This window comes from Microcaecilia unicolor, chromosome 1, assembly GCF_901765095.1.
Source record: "Microcaecilia unicolor chromosome 1, aMicUni1.1, whole genome shotgun sequence".
In the NCBI taxonomy this organism is placed as follows: Eukaryota; Metazoa; Chordata; class Amphibia; order Gymnophiona; family Siphonopidae; genus Microcaecilia; species Microcaecilia unicolor.
In genome coordinates this window covers 535,651,928-535,671,450 of record NC_044031.1, presented here as the reverse complement: position 1 = coordinate 535,671,450, position 19,523 = coordinate 535,651,928, and the positions used below count along the sequence as shown (strand labels likewise).

Here is a 19,523-nt window from a genome sequence, read left to right as displayed (position 1 = left end):
CAACTTTATTGCCCCTTTGTCACTTGCCAATCGGCTTCCATATTCCATGCGTGCACTTATGCAGAGTCTTTCCTGCAGAGGAGCGGTCTTAAACCATGCATACAAGCGAATCTTGCACTTATCAGTGGTGCGCTAAACCGAAGTTTGGCCCCATAGAAATTGATGGAGCCAAAAACGGGACCAAAGTATGGCATGCAGTTAAACAGAGCAAGCGCTTATCTGACGTGTAGTTAAATGGAGTGCACTGTACTGTCGTGAAGTTTTACTATCATAGCAACTGCTACTGGCTCTTTGGTGTATCACTGGCAACGTTTATGTATTTTCAGCAAGACAGTTCACCGACATAAGAATAGCCATACTGGGTCAAACCAATGGTCTATCTAGCCCAGTGTCCTGCTTCTAACAGTGGCCAATTCAGGTCACAAGTACCTGACAAAATCATAATTAGTAGCAAGATTCATGCTACTGATCCCAGGGACAAGTAGTGGCTTACCCCATGTCTATCTCAATAGCAGACTATGGACTTTTCCTCCAGGAACTTGTCCAAACCTTTTTTTTTAACCCAAATACACTAACTGCTGATACCACATGCTCAGGCAACTATTCATTGAGTGAAAAAAATATTTCCTTGTGTTTATTTTAAAAGTAGTACCATGTAACTTTTTTTGAGTGTCCCCTAATATTTGTATTTTTTTTTTTTTTAAAGAGTAAAAAAAATATATTTGTTTACTCGTTCTATACCACTAAGTGTTTTGTAGACCTCTATCATATCCCCCTTCAGCCATCTCTTTTTCAAACTGAAGAGTCCTAAACTCTTAAGCCTTTCTTCATATGAAAGGAGTTCCATCCTCTTAATTATTTTGATTGCCCTTCTTTGAACCTTTTCTAATTCTCCTATATCTTTTTAAGATATGGCAACCAGAATTGCACACAATATTCAAAGTATAGTTCCACCATGGATCAATACAGAGGCATTATAATATTCTTTCTATTATTTTCTATCCCTTTCCTGGTGGGTCCTAACATTGTTTGCTTCTTTGGCCGCCACCACACACTGTCCACAATAACACCTAGATCTTTTTCTTGGGTGCTGACTCCTAAAGTGGAACCTAGTGGAGTGGCCTAGTGGTTAGGGTGGTGGACTTTGGTCCGGGGGAACTGAGTTCAATTCCCACTTCAGGCACAGGCAGCTTCTTGTGACTCTGGGCAAGTCACTTAACCCTCCATTGCCCCATGTAAGCCGCATTGAGCCTGCCATGAGTGGGAAAGCGCGGGGTACAAATGTAAAAAAAAAAAAAAACCTAGCATCAAATAACTTTTATATTACATTACATTGAGAACTTTTATTCTCAATAGCATATTCGGTTTCGTGCGGATTACATAATTGAGTACCAGAATAACCATCTGGGAATTTACAAAAACTAAAGCAGTACCCCAAAAGTAATCATTTCACATATTTTTTGATTAATACTATCTTCAATTGTTTACAGAAGGACTACAAATGAGATAAAGAGTGGACAGAGGAAGGAAGTGAATTCCATATTGTCACGGCTTGATATGGAATTGAATGCAAAAGTAGTTTAAGATATTTAACCAACTTGACTATGGGAAAAAGCCCCCTCAAAAGCTGTCTTTTCAGTACAGAGAAGAATCCCACCCAATAATCAGAAATGTTTTCTTGCAGTCTGATGAACCAGTGTACACAACTTAAAATAGCTTCTTGCTATAACCGGGAGCCAATGTAACTCATGATAATAAGGAGTATTAGACAAATCAAATCACTCATTGCTAAATTCTACATTGTTTGCAACCTCTTCAATAGAGCATTGGTGGAGCCCACATATACCACATTGCAATAACCCAATTTTGATAGTAATAGGGATTGTCTAAAAAGTTGTTGCTCAAAGTTTTTACAAATTGTTTTTGGTTTTCTTAATAATAAGAGAGAATGTTTTATGAGGTTATTAATTTGTTTAGCCATCGTCAATTTACTATCCACTTCAATTCCTAAGATCCGGGAAGAAAATTCAAATTTAAATTGCATCTTATTTTTGGAAAAGTTTTCTTTAACCTCAATCTCTTTTAGTGAGCCCAACCAAAAGAATTTTGTCTTCTCCTAGTTAAGCTTTAATCGGAATTCCTTTGCCTGATTTTCAATTATATTGACACATTTTTGAATTTCACTCAAGATATCTGTATATGTTTTAGAGGCTGGTAAAAGTATAGTAATATCAGCATGTATGTAGAAAATAGTTGCTCCAGGCATCTCCTTAGTGTGCATCAGTTTGCACTTGTCAACATTAAATCTCCTCTGCCATTTGAATGCCCGGTCTTCCTGCAATTTTTCACAGTCCTTATGAGCTTTAACAACTTTGAATAGCTTTGTCTCATCTGCAAAATGAATTGCCTCACTTATTCCCATTTCCAGATAATTAATAAATTGTTAAATAGCATCAGTCCCAGTACAGATCCCTAGGGCACTGCACTCTTCACACTCCTCCACTGAGAGAATTGGCCATTTAACCCTACCCTCTGTTTTCTATCCATTAACCAGTTCCTAATCCACAACAAATCATTGCCTCCTATCCCATGGGTTTTTAATTTTCTCAGGAGTGTCTCTCATGAAGGACTTTGTCAAAAGCTTGATGAAATGGGAGGGGTGGGGAGAGGCACCTGCCACAGCTGGAGCGATCCACGGGAATGACCCACTCACGTCCAGAGTCATTGCTGGCCCGCGGGGTACGCAGGGCAGCATCTCATCCAGCCACAGCCCAGCCCTTAGAGCCAGTCCTTATCCTGAAGTTATGGATCTAACTTGCCAACTTCCCTTACCTACATTGTTCTGACATGCCAGAGGCTGTTCACCTTGGAGACCTGCTGCGAATATGAGTATGGCCCGGTGTGAGATTGGTACCTTCTCCCCTTCAGAGTTCTTGTTTGAATATTTGCTACTACTTCCAAGATCCACAACTGCCGCATCTCAAAAAAGATATAGTAGAATTAGAAAAGGTACAGAGAAGGGCAACGAAAATGATAAAGGGGATGAGAAGATTTCCCTATGAGGAAAGGCTGAAGCGGCTAGGGCTCTTCAGCTTGGAAAAAAGATGGCTGAGAGGAGATATGATAGAGGTCTATAAAATAATGAGTGGAGTGGAACGGGTAGACGTGAATCGCTTGTTTACTCTTTACAAAAATACTAGGACTAGGGGGCATGCGATGAAGCTACAAAGTAGTAAATTTAAAATGAATCGGAGAAAATGTTTCTTCATTCAACGTGTAATTAAACTCTGGAATTCTTTGCCAGAGAATGTAGTAAAATCAGTTAGCTTAGCGGGGTTTAAAAAAAGGTTTGGATGGCTTTGGGAACATTCACTGCTTATTTCTAGGATAAGCAGCATAAAATGTATAGCACTTTTTTGGGATCTTTCCAGGTACTTGTGACCTGGATTGGCCACTGTTAGAAACAGGATGCTGGGCTTGATGGACCTTCGGTCTGTCCCAGTATGGAAGTACTTATGTACTCATAATAGCCAAGACCCTGTTCAGAGCTTTTTAATAATTTTGAGCTCTGGTACAGACAGATGTCTCCTCTGGTGTGCTTAATTTATTATGCTCTGTATAGAGAACACCTGTTTATAGATAAGCACCTTTGTTTTATAGCAGCCAAGGCTACTTTAGACTTGAAATATAACCTTGTTGCCTGATTGAACTTTAGACAATACTGTTGTGTTGGATAGTAAATCTAAGCAACCTTTGCAGTTTGGATTGCTGCCAAGACTTGAGTAATCTCTTTCCAGAATGTCTCAGGTTCTTAATTTACTGAAAGTCAAATGATATAGATACATTGTATTGAATCAAAACTTAACCTGTGTACCTGTTTTTAGATTACAGATCTTTCATTACCCAACTATCTTGTGGCTTCTTCTATTGGACTGCTTCCTACACAGCTCCTAAATTCCTATCTGGGTACGACTTTACGGACTATGGAAGATGTCATTGAAGAACAAAGTTTTAGTGGTTATTTTATTTTTATCTTACAGGTGAGTTTGGGCAGAGTTTAGCACTCTTGTGTTTCCTTGTGAAAACATAATTTTGCATTAGAGTGTGAATGCCTTCACATTAATTTTGAAAATTTTAGCATCTTAAATGTCTCTGAAAACAGTAATCCTCACTTTTTATGAGAAATATGTATTTTGAACTTAGTAAAATTGCTTATTTTATCTAGCATCTTAACATCTAGTTCATGCAAAATTCCTGAAGCAATCAATTGAAAAAGGTGAATAAAAGTTTTTAGGAACAGGCGGATGACATGAATTAATAACTTGTTCTCTGTGTGACCCGCTGAGCGAAAAGGTACCAAAAGTGAGGTTACAAATAACAGATAAAGGCTATAAAATTTGGAGGGGCAACTTTAATTTTTGAAAGTTTTATGTACGATGGGATTATGCAATTTTTTCACAACTTTGATATTTTTCGTATTCTACAGCCTAAAAACTACAGGTATCTGAAGTGGGGTATGAGATTTCTGGGGTTAATTGTTGGTCTTTTTGTTTTGTTTTTAATTGATAAGCATTTCTCATTTTTTATAGATGTAATTAGTCCATACCCGAGACTGAATTTTTGCTATAATTATGCAATTGATATCCCTCTATCTTGTGGTATCAATAAGTCACATACCCCTCTTTTGGTACCTTTTCTCTTAGCGGGTCACTTAACATAGGAACTAATTTAGTTTGTAAAATTTAAAGGAGTTTGAAATACCAAATACTCTTATTTTTCTCTTTACTCTCTCAATTGCAGATTCTACTTTTTACCATTTTGCATGCTTGCTCACTGCTCTGCTTGTATTTATTTGTTTGTTTTATTTATTTAGATTTTGCTCACACCTTTTTCAGTAGTAGCTCAAGGTGAGTTACATTCAGGTACTCTGGGTATTTCTCTGTCCCAGGGGGGCTCACAATCTAAGTTTGTACCTGAGGCAATGGAGGCAATGACTTGCCCAAGATCACAAGGAGCAGCAGTGGGATTTGAACCGGCCACCTCTGGATTGCAAGACCAGTGCTCTAACCACTAGGCCACTCCTCCACTTTTTTTTGCTATTACCTTCCTTCTCAGTTACTTCTGCCTCAGTGATTTGGTAATTGAAAATGATAATGTCATACAACAGAATGATGCAGCCTGTGTTCTTATGTTAAATGGCAACAATGTAAAATGGTCCTGACCAGCATCATTTTCAGATACCAGACGTGGGACAACAGTGACTAGGGATCACTCCTTTCCTTGAAGACCTCAAGGGTGGATGGTTGGAATGGGTGCTTAGGGGGAGGGGAAGTGTGGAATAGGGTGTGTTTTGTGCAGGGTAGGTACTGGCTGCTAGTATTTGAAAATGAAATGAAAATAATTGTTTTGGTTCATGGTTAAAGCTTCAATCCAAAGTTCAAACAGCTAAGCTGATAAAATGTGTGTTGCTGTTTCATTGTTTTTCATTCAAGGATGAAAACTATTTAGAAGACTTGGGTGCCAGCCATTTTTTAATTATTTTTTTTTTTTCAGAAACCAGGATAAAAACAATTTTTTTCTTTTTTTTTTTTGTTTTCAAAATTGAACATTTACAAATTATATAAGAAATTCAAAATAGGCTAAATACACCAATATCTTTATCAGTCAGAAATAAGAAGTATTACATCTAGATACACTTATTAAGTCTCAAGTCCACATCTTGGAGAGAGAGAAAGAAAGAACACTCAAAAAGGACATTTTTAAACAGAAAATTAGAAAGATAAATTTCCATCATTAGAGCTTCACTAAATTAACTAAACTCTTAGGTCCAGATGCACTTAAACAATCGTTAGAGCCCTTCCCTTACCGATTCCCGTAGCGAATCGGTAAGGAACGGGCTTGCATCAAGGAATAGGAATGCAAATGAGCTGCTCGTTGTAGCTCACTTGCATTCTCTATTCCATCGTTAAACACTCGGCCAGTTGGCCGGTCGAGCATGCGCAGGGCAGCCAAGCGTTATGCTGGCTGCTCTGCGCATGCCAAATATGCCTCCCTGTGCCGCCCAAAGATGCCGCGCCGCTCACCCCCTCCGATGCGGCTAGTGCAGTTGAGGACGCCCATCCAAAAAAAACCCGCCCATTTTGCCTGCCTTCCCCCCCCCCCCCCCCCCTGCAATAATAAAAACATCTATTTGGCCGTGCTTCACTCAGCTGAGAGATCTGGAAGTCCCTGAGCCAATCACAACGCGTTTAGCTTAGCAGAGTGAAGCACGGCCAAAAAAGATGTTTTTATTATTGCGGGGGGGGGGGGGGGGGAGGGAGGCAGCCAAAATGGGTGTTTTTTTGGATGGGCGTCCTCCACTGCACTGTCCTCTGGATCGAGCCGCATCGGAGGGGGTGAGCAGCGCGGCGTCTTCAGGGGGGGGGGATGACAGCAAAAATAGACATCTTTTTGAAGCGGGGCATTCCTGATGAGCAAGACTTCCCCCCCCCCCCCCCCCCCCCCCGATTTTTTTGTTTTTGGTACTTTTGCAGCAGTTTTTCAATCCTGCGCAGCCCCAACGAGAGGTACAGACCTCTCGTTGGATTTTCCAGCGTTAAGGCAATCGGAAAAGGTTAGTGCATCTCATTACAATAGGGGTTCTACACAATTTGCTCATCTGCATTCCGTTTTTGTTAGCTGCTACCGTTGTCGGAAAAAATTCTTTAGTGCATGCCAGGGTTTACTACTTGCTCGTTAATGGCTCGTTAAGTTTAGTGCATCTGGCGAATCTCAGCTGACTGATCAAAAACAACCGGTTGCAGCTTCGGCGGATGTTGATTTAGTGTCTCCTGGAAAGGATTTTGTTCAGATGTCCCCTGCAACTCTTTGGTCAGGGTTTCAGCCTGAAGCCTGCTTGTGGGCGGTAAGGGAAGGGGTTCTATTGTTAGAGCTTAAAGAGGCTTCCTCTGATGACAACACAGATGTACTCACAGTTTGTGGGACCAGTTTAAGATGTTTATCCAGTGGGCCCTTATCCTTAGGAGTAGATGTAGTAGCTTTCTCAGCTTTTACCTTTGGTTTAATCTTCCTCTTCATAATGTAAGATCTCCAATTAAAAACCCAACTGGCTTCAATCTGCTTCGAGGTGCTTTGAAGGGGCTTCATAGGGGCTTGCCCCTTCAGTTATGCCCCAATGGTCACATGCCTTGGTGCGTCCAGCAGATGTATCGGGAGAGAGAGGCAGGGTCAGTGATGTCACGGGCAAAAGTCTCTCCTCCAAACACCTTCCAAGCCCTAAAGCTTCTCACTCTCTCTTTCCAGGGTAAGCATATTTTTTCATTTTCCTCTTGGTTTTCGTTTTTGTTGTTTTTTTAATTTTTTTTTTTTTTGCTCGCTATTTTTCTTAGATTTTCTTTCTCTTTTGGTTTTTTTCTTTCATCAACAAGCATGATGACATCATCCATTTGTATGGCTGATCTTATTTCAATGATGTTGAGATGGAAAGCTCTTGCCACTAGAATAGTTTTCTGAGCATCTGCAGGAACTCCCATAGAGCTATCTTGGTCCAAGCTACAACAGTGTTTTAAATATAGAAAATGGTAGCAGGGAAAGAGAATATGGCTTATCCGATCTATCCCTCTATATCAACTATTAATCTGTCTTATTTTTTCCCTTCCCTTAGAGATCCTCTGTGATTATCTCATGCTTTCTTGAATTCAGATACATTCCTTGTTTCTACCTCCACCACTGGGATCTATGCATCCACCACCCTTTCCCTAAAGATTACTGTTCTCTATCACCTTCATCTTATGCCTCCTCATTCCATACATTTCTTTCAATTGAAAAAAAGCCCACCTTTTTGCATTTATGTTTGAAAGATATTTAAATGTCTCTATCATACCTTTCGAGAGAGAGAGAGAGAGAGAAAAAAAATGGTTCCAGAAAGGGGTGAAGAGCCAACAAGCGAGATAGGTTAAACATTGGAGTTGCCAGCTATGTTTCTTTGTGTTTCCTGATTTTATTTGTTATAGTAGTTTCCATTATTTTGCCCAGCACTGAAACTAATTTCCCGGATCACCTTGGAATGCTTCTATGTTGTCTATGCAGAATCATTTCAAAAGCTTTGCTGAAATCTAAGTGTTGGGCAGACAGGTTTTTGTCTGCCATCATTTACTATCCACCTTATTTTCGAAGGAGATTGCCGGCCATCTTCTGACACAAATCGGGAGATGACCGGCGGTCTCCTGAACCCGGCCAAATCGGTATAATCAAAAGCCGATTTTGGCCGGCGCCAACTGCTTTCCATCGCGGAGCCGGCCAAACTTCAAGGGGGCGTATCGGTAGGGTAGCGAAGGCGGGGTGGGATGGGGGCGTGGTCAGGAGATGGCCGGCTTCGCCCAATAATGGAAAAAAGGAAGCCGGCCCTGACGAGCATTTCGCCGGCTTCACTTGGTCCCTATTTTTTTCAGGACCAAGCTTCAAAAAGGTGCCCCAAATGACCACCGGAGGGAATCAGGGATCACTTCCCCTTACTCCCTCAGTGGTCACTAACCCCCTCCCACCCAAAAAAAACAACTTTAAAAACTTTTTTTTTCCAGCCTGTATGCCAGCCTCAAATGTCATACCCAGCTCCATCACAGCAGTATGCAGGTCCCTGGAGCAGTTGTTAGTGGGTGCAGTGGACGTCAGGCAGGAGGACCCAGGCCCATCCCCCCCCCCACCTGTTACACTTGTGGTGGTAAATGGGAGCCCTACAAACTGCCCCCAAAACCCACTGTACCCACATCTAGGTGCCCCCCTTCACCCATAAGGGCTATGGTAATGGTGTAGAGTTGTGGGGAGTGGGTTTGTGGAGGATTTGGGGGGCTCAGCACACAAGGTAAGGGAGGTATGCACCTGGGAGCAGTTTTTGAAGTCCAATGCAGTGCCCCCTAGTGTGCCTGGTTGGTGTCCTGGCATGTGAGGGGGACCAGTACACTACAAATGCTGGCCCCTCCCACGACCAAATGCCTTGGATTTGGCCGGGTTTGAGATGGCCGGCATCGGTTTCCATTATTGGCGAAAACTGATGCCGGCTATCTCAAACCCGGCCATCCCTGACATTTGGCCAGCCTCAACCATATTATCGAAACGAAAGATGGCCGGCCATCTTTTTTGATAATGCAGTTTGGGACTGCTCTTTGCAGCGCTGGCCAAATAGATGGCCGGCACCATTCAATTATGCCCCTCCACGTTACACATCTAGCATTTTCTCTCAGTCCAAATTTTTGATCACTCTGCTGCAAAATTAATCAGATTTGTCTGACATAACCTACCTCTAATAAAGCAGAAGTCAGACTAACCAGCCTGTGTTTCCTAACTTAGTCATTACTTCCACTTTTGTGAAGGGACCACATCTGTCATCTCCAGCCCTCCAGGATCACTCGTGACTCCAAGGAAGCATTCCTTAGCACCTGGGTTTATGTCGTATCACGAGCAAGCAGGTGCTATCCTTTCCTTCTAGCAGATGGAGGTAGAAAAACTGATCTTTTGCAGTAACATCACTGGAATAACCTGCTGAGGTTCGATGGAAATCTCTAGCTCTAGCATTTTGCTACTTCCAGTAAATGGTAGTAATGGCTGTTAGAGCCTGAGGGACTCATTTCCCTTGCCTTGGCTTTTAGGTTTCAGAACCCAAGGTGTGTTCAAGGAAATAAGCATACAATACATGTTACAGTTACAACTAAAGCCGTCCTTAGGAGAGATCACACAGCTACAAAAATCTAGCAGCCTTGCAAGATAATTCTTTGATATCTCCTGTAGCTGAGCTGCTTTTATTAACAAATTTTAGAATATAGATTCGTTCTTTGGCATGATAGCATAATTGTCAAGTAACACACTTGTGTTCCCCTTTCCCCTTACCATATCATGTTGGCCCACACACATCCTCCTTTGGCTATGCTCCAGTTTTTGTCTGTTTCTTTCAGGTCTAGGTTTCAAGGCCTTTTGCTAGTACATCTGGTTCAACAGATGTACTAAGCCAAGGCCTTTTGCTAGTACATCTGGTTCAACAGATTGCCTAAGCCAAGCATTCACAGTTCATAATCTTCAAGGCCACTGTTTTCAGTCTCAGAAATACTTAAACTGCCTTCATTAATTTTATTTATTTATTTTAAAGACTTCTGTTCCACTTAATCCAAAGTTTTTAGCGGATCACATAAATACATACATACATAATATTTTTAAAAACACACACCAAACTCGTATTATATCTCTACAAATAGTTAAGCGGCTAAGACAAATCAGTCCATTGAAAGAAAAAAGGCTGAGGAAATCATTCTTTAGCCCAGCTAAATGCTTTCATAAACAGTGCTCCATTTTAAATTCTTGACTGACAAAAGTACATATGAGAATGGAGTGGATAGAGCACCGTTCACGGAAGAGAGTGTGTATGAACAACTTAAAAATCTAAAGGTGGACAAAGCCGTGGGACCGGACGGGATCCACCCCAGGATATTGAGGGAGCTCAGAGAGGTGCTGGCGGGTCCTCCTAAAGATTTGTTTAATAAATCCTTAGAGATGGGAGAGGTTCTGTGAGAGTGGAAAACGGCGGATGTGGTTCCTCTTCACAAAAGTGGTGATAGGGAAGAAGCTGGAAACTACAGGCCGGTAAGCCTCACTTTGGTTATTGGAAAAGTAATGGAAGCAATGCTGAAGGAAAGGATAGTGAATTTCCTGGAAGACAATAAGTTGCAAGATCCCAGACAACATGGTTTTAGCAAATGGAAATCGTGCCAAACGAATCTCATTGAATTCTTTGACTGGGTGACTGGAGAATTGAATCGTGGACGTGCTATGGATGTAATCTACTTAGATTTCAGCAAGGCTTTTGACACGGTTCCCCACAGGAGGCTCTTAAATAAACTTGATGGACTGAAAATAGGACCCGATGTGGTAAACTGGATTAGGAACTGGTTGACGAACAGACGCCAGAGGGTGGTGGTAAATGGAATTCGCTCGGAGGAGTGAAAGGTGAGTAGTGGAGTGCCTCAGGGATTGGTGCTGGGGCCGATTCTGTTCAATATGTTTGTGAGTGACATTGCTGAAGGGTTAGAAGGTAAAGTTTGCCTTTTTGCGGATATGATACTAAGATTTGTTACAGGGTAGACACCCGGGAGGGAGTGGAAGACATGAAAAGGGACCTACAGAAGCTAGAAGAGTGGTCTAAGGTTTGGCAATTAAAGTTCAATGCGAAGAAATGCAAAGTGATGCACTTAGGGTGTAGAAATCCACGGAAGACGTGTGTTAAGCGGGGAGAGTCTGATAGGTACGGACAGGGAGAGGGATCTTGGGGTGATAGTAGCTGAGGATCTGAAGGTGACGAAACAGTGTGACAAGGCGGTGACCATAGGTAGAAGGTTGCTAGGATGTATAGAGAGAGGTGTGACCAGCAGAAGAAAAGAGGTGTTGATGCCCCTGTACAAGTCGTTGGTGAGACCACACCTGGAGTTTTGGAGGCCATATCTTGCTAAGGATGTAAAAAGAATCGAAGCGGTGCAAAGAAAAGCTACGAAAATGGTATGGGATTTGCGTTACAAGACGTATGAGGAGAGACTTGCGCACCTGAACATGTATACCCTGGAGGAGAGGAGGAACAGAGGTGATATGATACAGACGTTCAAATATTTGAAAGGTATAAATCCGCAAACGAACCTTTTCCGGAGATGGGGAGGCGGTAAAACGAGAGGACATGAAATAAGATTGAAGGGGGGGGGGGGGCAGACTCAAGAAAAATGTCAGGAAGTATTTTTTCACGGAGAGAGTGGTGGATGCTTGGAATGCCCTCCTGCGGGAGGTGGTGGAGATGAAAATGGTAACGGAATTCAAAAATGCGTGGGATAAACATAAAGGAGTCCTGTTCGAAAGGAAGGGATCCTCAGAAGCTTAGCCGAGATTGGGTGGCAGAGCCAGTGGAGGGAGGCGGGGCTGGTGGTTGGGGGGTGTGCCTTGTTCTGGGCAGACTTCTACGGTCTGTGCCCTGAAAATGGCAGAAACAAATCAAGGTCAGGTATACACATAAAGTAGCACATATGAGTTTTAAATTGTTGGGCAGACTAGATGGACCGTGCAGGACTTTTTCTGCCGTCATCTACTATGTTACTATGTTTAAAGCCTTTGATGGATCTAATTCTTAGAGGCAGCTTATTCCAATATGCTAGTCCTGCAATATAAAATATTTTATTTCTATATTCATTAGACTTTATTACATGATATGATGGAACATCGAGCAGCTGTTGAGTTCCTGATCTTAATAAACAATTTGGCTGATGTAGACTAACCATTTCTCCCTTGTCCCCTGCTAGATCCCAACTCTCTAGTTCTCTAGGGTCCCTATAACAAGCCCCCCAGCCCCCCCCCCCCCACCTTCATTCTGTCCAGAATCACCCCCACAAGGAGAGAAAGACAGTTGCTCAAATAGAGAAGCAGTAAGGGACAGTCTGCAGCAAGATATCTTTCTGAACAGCAGAAGGGCTAGAAAGCACATTCTTACTCAGCTTTCAAAGAGAGCAGGCACACTGCAGAAAACACCGCAAAACAATCAGTATATTTATGAAGCCTGTTAAAAGAGAGACAAATTTTTAAGATCTTTAACTTTCTGTTCAATAAGGATAAAACACATTCTCTCAAATTCTTCACACTGCAGTTTTGGATAACCGTTTTCCTCAAACTATGGATTTCCTGGGTCAAGGTTGTAATGAGAGAAGATGCTATACATTAATTAACCTAATTCAGCAGTTTCTTGCAGTTCAAGAACAGAAGTATAGTTCCTCATTTTCTGTTCCATATATCCCTTTGTTTGCTTGATTTCCTTTCCCTCCCATATTCTGGGCAAAGTGCTCAGATTTTCCGTTAATCTCACATGTTGGTCATTCTTCCTTATGACATATCAGACATGGTGCCTGTTGCAAGATAAGTGTACATGTATGATTTTTCATAGATTTGTATTTGCTCCACTCTTCTAGCTATCCATGGAGAGCATTGGGATGGAGACATACTGTTCTGCTTGCTATATTTGATCATCATATATAGGATACACTCCAGCACTCTCTAACTGAATAGCAGATTGAATCCAAATTTATGTTCAAAGTGGTCAAATTCCAAGATAATCAAGGCTTAGCAAGCCAAAGCCATGGCTGGGCAGTTATTCATCTATGCTTAGCCTCATTGGAGAGAAGATCTGCAAACCGGCAACTTGGTCTTCTGTACATACGTACTTTCCTGGCTGATGAACTAGTGTTCCTTTCTATTTTTTTTTTTCAGAATTTAGTTGTAAACCACCTTGTTTTGTCCCCAAGAAAGGTACTGTGTCAAATTACAATAACCATAAACTTCCAATTACCGTTGGATAGTGCGTCCAAATAAATAAAGTAAAACTCTGGTTTTAACCATGCAGTCTTTGTATGATGACTTCAAATTTCCTGCCATGCTGTTCATATTTATCCCCCGTCTCTCCCTGAAAACTAGAGTTGTGTAATCACTTGAGCACTGTGTCTAATTTCTGCGAGTACAGTCCTATGCCGTCTGTCTTCTCATGTATTCTTCACCTCCCTCAGCTTGGGAGCCCACATTTGTGTGACTGATTTCATTCTGCTTGTCAGTGAAGAAAGCAAAGCTGCTTACCTGTATAATAGGGTTTCCCTGTAGACAACAGAGTAAATCAGCCACACAATGCAAAGCTGAGCTAAAGAATGGAGGTAGCTCATATGGAGATGGCTGCATGCTGAGAACACTCATTTCTGAACTCAGAGAGAGCTTTCATATTGGTGCTGTCAGATGTCATGCACTTGTGTGGCTGATCAGTCCTGCTGTCTATGGAGGAGCCGCTGTTAAGCAACTTTGTTTCACTTTGAATATATAATTTATTTATTTTGCCTCTTTGCTCCCTCTTTTTCATAGGAAAAGGAGCTCTTTGTTAGCCTGTACTCGCTACAACTGAAGCCGCAGCAATGATGGCTTCTTCCATCAGGCTTGGGCACACCAAGCTGGCAGCTCCTTTCATTGGGTCAGGCCAGTGGTATGCGCCAGACCAAGAAATTTGGGAGTTTTCCACTCCTCTTATTCATCAAATTGCAAGGGGGTTGGTCCCGATGAGTAGAAGCAGAGCTGGCGCTAATGGAAGCTTGGGGGGAATGTCCTTGAGATATTGCATTTTTTGAGCGAAACATGCATGTTTGACAACTAAAAGATAAGTTAACGTTGGAAAAATCAGTAGTAATTATTAAATAGCTGAATTGAATTGATCGGGTGAACCGATGAAGAGGTGGGTGCTGAGTACATTGCTATGTCGAAGTTATAGCAATGAGCACCGCTGAGGTCACCAATATATCGTAAAGATGCATTAGTAGAGAAGATAAGTGACTTTGATGTTGTGCTTTCTTTAAATCTCGTTGCTGAATTTTATATGTACAGCAGTGTTTGTCAGCTGTTTCAGAGAATGCATAATAACGGTACTGCACTGCCTTGTTAATGGCCCTTCGCTTCCTAGTCCTGGTTAAGTACCAGTCACTGATAACCTCCAAAAGCCCTGGTATATAATGGTGGGATGTAGAACATATTGGAAGATTGTGTGGGGATGGTGGGGGTGGGGGGGTATACTGTGCTTGCCTCATAGTGCATTGCAAGATCACAGAGATGCTCATATGAAAGTCCCACATTTCTACAACATTCTTCCCTTCTGTGTGGCAAAGATTTGACATGAGCCCAGATTGTTTTTCTGCTGTTTTGATGATGATCTACAAGATAATTTTGCTAATTCCAAGTTTCATTAAGGGAATGATTTCATTTTTTCCTCTTTTATATTTGCAGCTATCATTTGTTGTTCCTTGTGATAAAGCAATTTGTTCTATGTTATACGCAGTATTAGTGTTTACCTGGCAGCTGTTCTCCTTGGAACTAGGGCTGTACCGAATAGTCATATTCGATTTGATTTGGCCCCGAATAGTCATATTCGATTTGATTTGGCCCCGAATACATCATTCGTATTCATTCAAATATGAATATTGTTCTATATCCTACTGAAATAAAAACTTGATCTCCGATTTCACGTTGCTTCCTTTATTATTTGTTACAGTGAAGCTCAATAGTCATTATTTGATATTCGTATTCGGCTGAATAATTTTCATTCTTTGTATCCGGCTGAATAATAAAATATGCTGTTCAGTACAGCTGTGCTTGGGACTTGTAATTCTAAAGTCTCTTGTGAATCTGAGCTTCCTGCTTGGAAGCAGAATATGCAACTGTTCTGCAAAGGTTTTCTTTCAGAATTATATTGCAAACTGTAAACCTCATATAACCTTTTCTCTTTTGCTTTGACTTGAAAAATGTTAACTATTATGCTTTTTTTTCTGCAGATTATGATAAGTATAGGCCTCATGTTTATGTTGTACATCGAGCTCAAGTTGAACTTAATGCAGCCATTATTGCTTGTGAAATGGAATTGAAGACGTCCCTTGTTAAAGACAGCCAACCAGTCATCAATGGCTCTGCTTTCTGCAGCAAACGGACATTAGCATTTTCTGGGAGTGGAATCAATATTGTATGACTCTAATTTACAGACTGTAAGGTTGTTATAAACCTGTTATTTAACTATTTAGTTTTATTGTTGACAAGTTTAAAACCAATAGAAAACTATGGTGGAAAGAAGGCCAAGAATCTATAGGTTGTAGAAAAAGCCAAGATGAATGTAACTAAAAGCATTTGATCCATATTAGAGCAGCTTCAATTCTCAGGAAAGCAGAAAAATCACGGTAAGCAGCATATTAGCCCAAGACCTGTCATGGGCAAATGCACACCTTGTGTCAACGTTACCATCAGTGTTTTAGTCCTAGTACTGCTGGACGTGCCTCTCTTTAGCTCAGTGCTTCCCAATCTTTTTGTGCCTGTGACCCCCATGATTTCAGCCAAATAAAATTGTGTGACCCTCTGGAGGTATGGAATGATGTACCTATGGAGAGCACTACTACGTCATGACCTATTTGGGATCCTGACCCACAGTTTGGGAAGCTCTGCTTTAGCAGATAAAGAGAAAAGAAAGATGAATCCCCTGAGCATACTGCTGCTGCTGCTTAAATTTAGATGTATCAGGAAAATCTTGGGATTTAACAAATACAGAAGGGATGAGGGACCCTTGCCTGCAAGATCTGATATAATTCTCTCCATTGACTCTGTCATTCTGTTCTGTCCTTTGAAAAACTCTGATGGGGTGCATCTTGAGAAGAAACAAGTCCAAACTTTTCAACTATGAATTGAACAGAAGACAAAGAAACCACTTTTGTAGTGAAAGTCCTAGAACAAAAGTTGTATCAAATATTGTCCCAGTAGAGGTATCTCATAATTCTTTATAATATAAATCTCAGATATTGGCTAGACTTTTCTTTATCATATTTGTCTAATTTTATAATGGGTACATATTTTTGTTTCATTACATATTAGTATTTTGGGGAAATAGCTTTTTTTCAATTCATCAGCTTTCTGTAAAGCTATGTTTAATTATATACTGTTGAACAAGTAGCAAGTAGATTAATTATGTATTGTGGATTTTGCTTTAATTATTTTCCCAAGAAAAGGCCTTATTCAACAAAGATTTTTTTCCATGGACGCAACATGGGGAAAAAATCTTTAAGTACATCTGAGCCTTAGTATGTTATTTTAACAATTATCTTACTTTTTGGGGGGGGGTGGGGGGAGAGGGGAGAGGAGAGCATTGCAAATTGAACTAACTGTATTTTTGTAACTGAATGAAGTGTTGCAGAGCCATTCTTACACAATCGCACACTAACTTAGATTTCCTACATTGTGTGACCAAAGTGCTCTTACTGCAACTTACTTTAGTTTACACTGTGTAATGTAGAGAGCAACATGTAGACTATAAAACATACACACAATGTGTTGACGTAAATAACACGGTTAACTGTTGAGATAAGGTAATCGAGAGAGTTCATTCTTCAGTGGTCTTCCCTTGCAATCTTGCTTTTTGTGTTTTCTCTTCCTATTTAAAAGTATTGCAGATTGCAAGGATATACATATATTTTGCACCATAAATGAAGTCTTCAGAGGATCCAGATCATGGTCTCTTCTCCATGCTGAAGTATTAGCATTGTGAGTCAGACATCAAGGTGGCCTTAGACTTTTATGCTGTGCAAAGTAAGCTTTAAAATTAAACATTTCTATTTTTATGAGTATTCTTAAAGCGTAGTAAATCCTGTTTAATCCATTAATTTTAAAGCCAAGAAAAATTAATGAAAGTATACATATATTTTCTATGTTAAAGTCAGGAATAAAAGGACATCAATATTTTGTGAAACTCAGGATACACAAAATGTGACATTTGAATGGTGTCTGAGGTGTGATAATAAATTAGTATAAGATTATGCTTCTCAATGTGTGGGATGCATTTGCCATTGTGGTAACATTTCCCTATATAGATACACTAATGTGTATATATGCAGAATATGTAGAGCCTGACATATATACAACACTTTCAAATAATGCATTTTTTCTTTTATAAATCATATATTCTTTTGAAATAGGCTACCAAACGTGCACAGGATCACAAACTCTGATCCGGTATCTGAGATAGTTTTGCATAAATTTGCACCCTTAATATTTTGTCATTCTTGAGGGCCAAGGATATTTTGCCTTCACCAGTGGTACTTGCTGAACTGGACTTCAGAATGTGAAATTAAAACTTGTCTAAAAGATTTGTGTTGAGAACCAGTTTTATTTTGTTTGGGTTGGCTACTAATATTGTATAGTAAAATTCGATATAATCTGACTTTGTTTTTTTTCTTTCTAATTTATTCTCTACATCTGACTAATAATGTATGTGCTTAAAAGGAAAACCCTTGTTCTAGAATTTTTCTCAGTTAATTGTCCAACCTATTATAATGCTTGTTTTGCCTTTAATTGGGGAAGAAAAAACTAAAAAGCTGGAACTGTGGATAAACTACTTATAACATGTACCAGACATTTTTTTGTTAAAGTACATTTATTGACATATTTTGTAATGTAATTTAACTGTATTTTTGTAATATGAATTGGGTAATGTTCATTTACTTGAAACTTGTGTACAACTAAAGAGGGTTTTGCTTGAGAGAAAATGTATTCTGCCACTTTTATACAATAAAGTTCAGATTCTCTTTATAAAAAGTGTAAAAGCTCACATTTTGTGATGGGATATGTTTACATTTGTCTGTAGTAATGCACACCAGAAAGAACTAGTTAGTATCCAGGTGTAATGGAGTGGAGTTTGCAGGAAGTCATGCTATTCATATCGGCAATCTGATAGTCCCAAAATAAGTTTAAAATTTAGGAAATAAATAAGCAGGAAAAGTATGCAAAAATAAAGGTCCCCAAGACAACAAACATACACAGTTTCATTTACAATATTTACTTGAAAACGTTTGTTACATTTATTTTTTTTATTTATTAGGAATTTTTTACCGCCTTTTTGAAGGAATTCACTCAAGGCGGCGTATAGCAGGAACAACTCAAACATAAGCTGTAGACAGTTGCAGCAATAAAAAATATTCAATAAGTCAAACTTAAGCAATAGACAATTACAGCAGTAAAAATATTCAAATAACAATACAAAGTATGGCGTGGAGGGGCATAATTGAACGCGAACGCCCATCTCTATTGGCGTCTATTTCCGAAAACGGGTACGTGAAGGGGTGGGACAAAACCGTATTTTCGAAAAAAATGGGCGTCCATTTTTTTTCGATAATACGGTTTGTGCCAGCCAAATGCATCGGATTTGTGCAGATTTGAGCTGGGCGGTATCGTTTTTCAGCGATAATGGAAACCAAAGGCTCCCAGCTCAAAACCGAACAAATCCAAGGCATTGGGTTGTGGGAGGGGCTAGGATTCGTAGTGCACTGGTCCCCCCGACAGGCCAGGACACCAACTGGGCACCCTAGGGGGGGGGGGCACTTGTAACAATTAAAAAAACAAAGCAAACTACCTCTGAAGTCCATAGCTCCCTTCCCTTGGGTGCTGAGCCCTCAAATCCCCCCCAAAACCCACTCCCCACAACTCTACACCATTACCATAGCACTTATGGCTGAAGGGGGGCACCTAGATGTGGTTACAGTGGGTTTTGGGGGCAGTTTGGAGGGCTCCCATTTACCACCACAAGTGTAACAGGTAGGTGGGGATGGGCCTGGGTCCACCTGCCTGAAGTCATGAAAAAAAGGGTCCAAAAATGTGACCCAAATATGCGCTAAAAACTCCTTTCTTTTTTTCAATTATCGGCCGAGGACGCCCATCTCTTCTCGGCCAATAAACACGCCCCAGTCCCGCCTTCACCATGCCTCTGACACGCCCCCATCAACTTTGGCCATTTCCGCGACAGATTGCAGTTGACGCCCACAATCGGCTTTCGATTATACTGATTTGGATGCCCACGGGAGAAAGACGCCCATCTCCCGATTTGGGTTGAAATATGGGCGTCTTTCTCTTTCGAAAATAAGCTGGATTTGGATTGTATGCTACATTATAATGTT

At 40.7% G+C, this 19,523-nt stretch overlaps 1 protein-coding gene across 1 annotated transcript in view; it reads left to right on the top strand.

Moving 5' to 3' along the window:
* TMEM64 (transmembrane protein 64) overlaps nt 1-18,146 on the top strand; it is a 68,690-nt gene extending 50,544 nt beyond the window's left edge. Inside the window, 3 exon segments of the mRNA XM_030216397.1 lie at nt 3,885-4,040; nt 15,372-15,393; nt 15,396-18,146. Of these exon segments, the coding sequence (XP_030072257.1) occupies nt 3,885-4,040; nt 15,372-15,393; nt 15,396-15,562 (345 nt within the window). The 3' untranslated portion in view covers nt 15,563-18,146.
* The last annotated feature ends 1,377 nt before the right edge of the window (nt 18,147-19,523 follow it).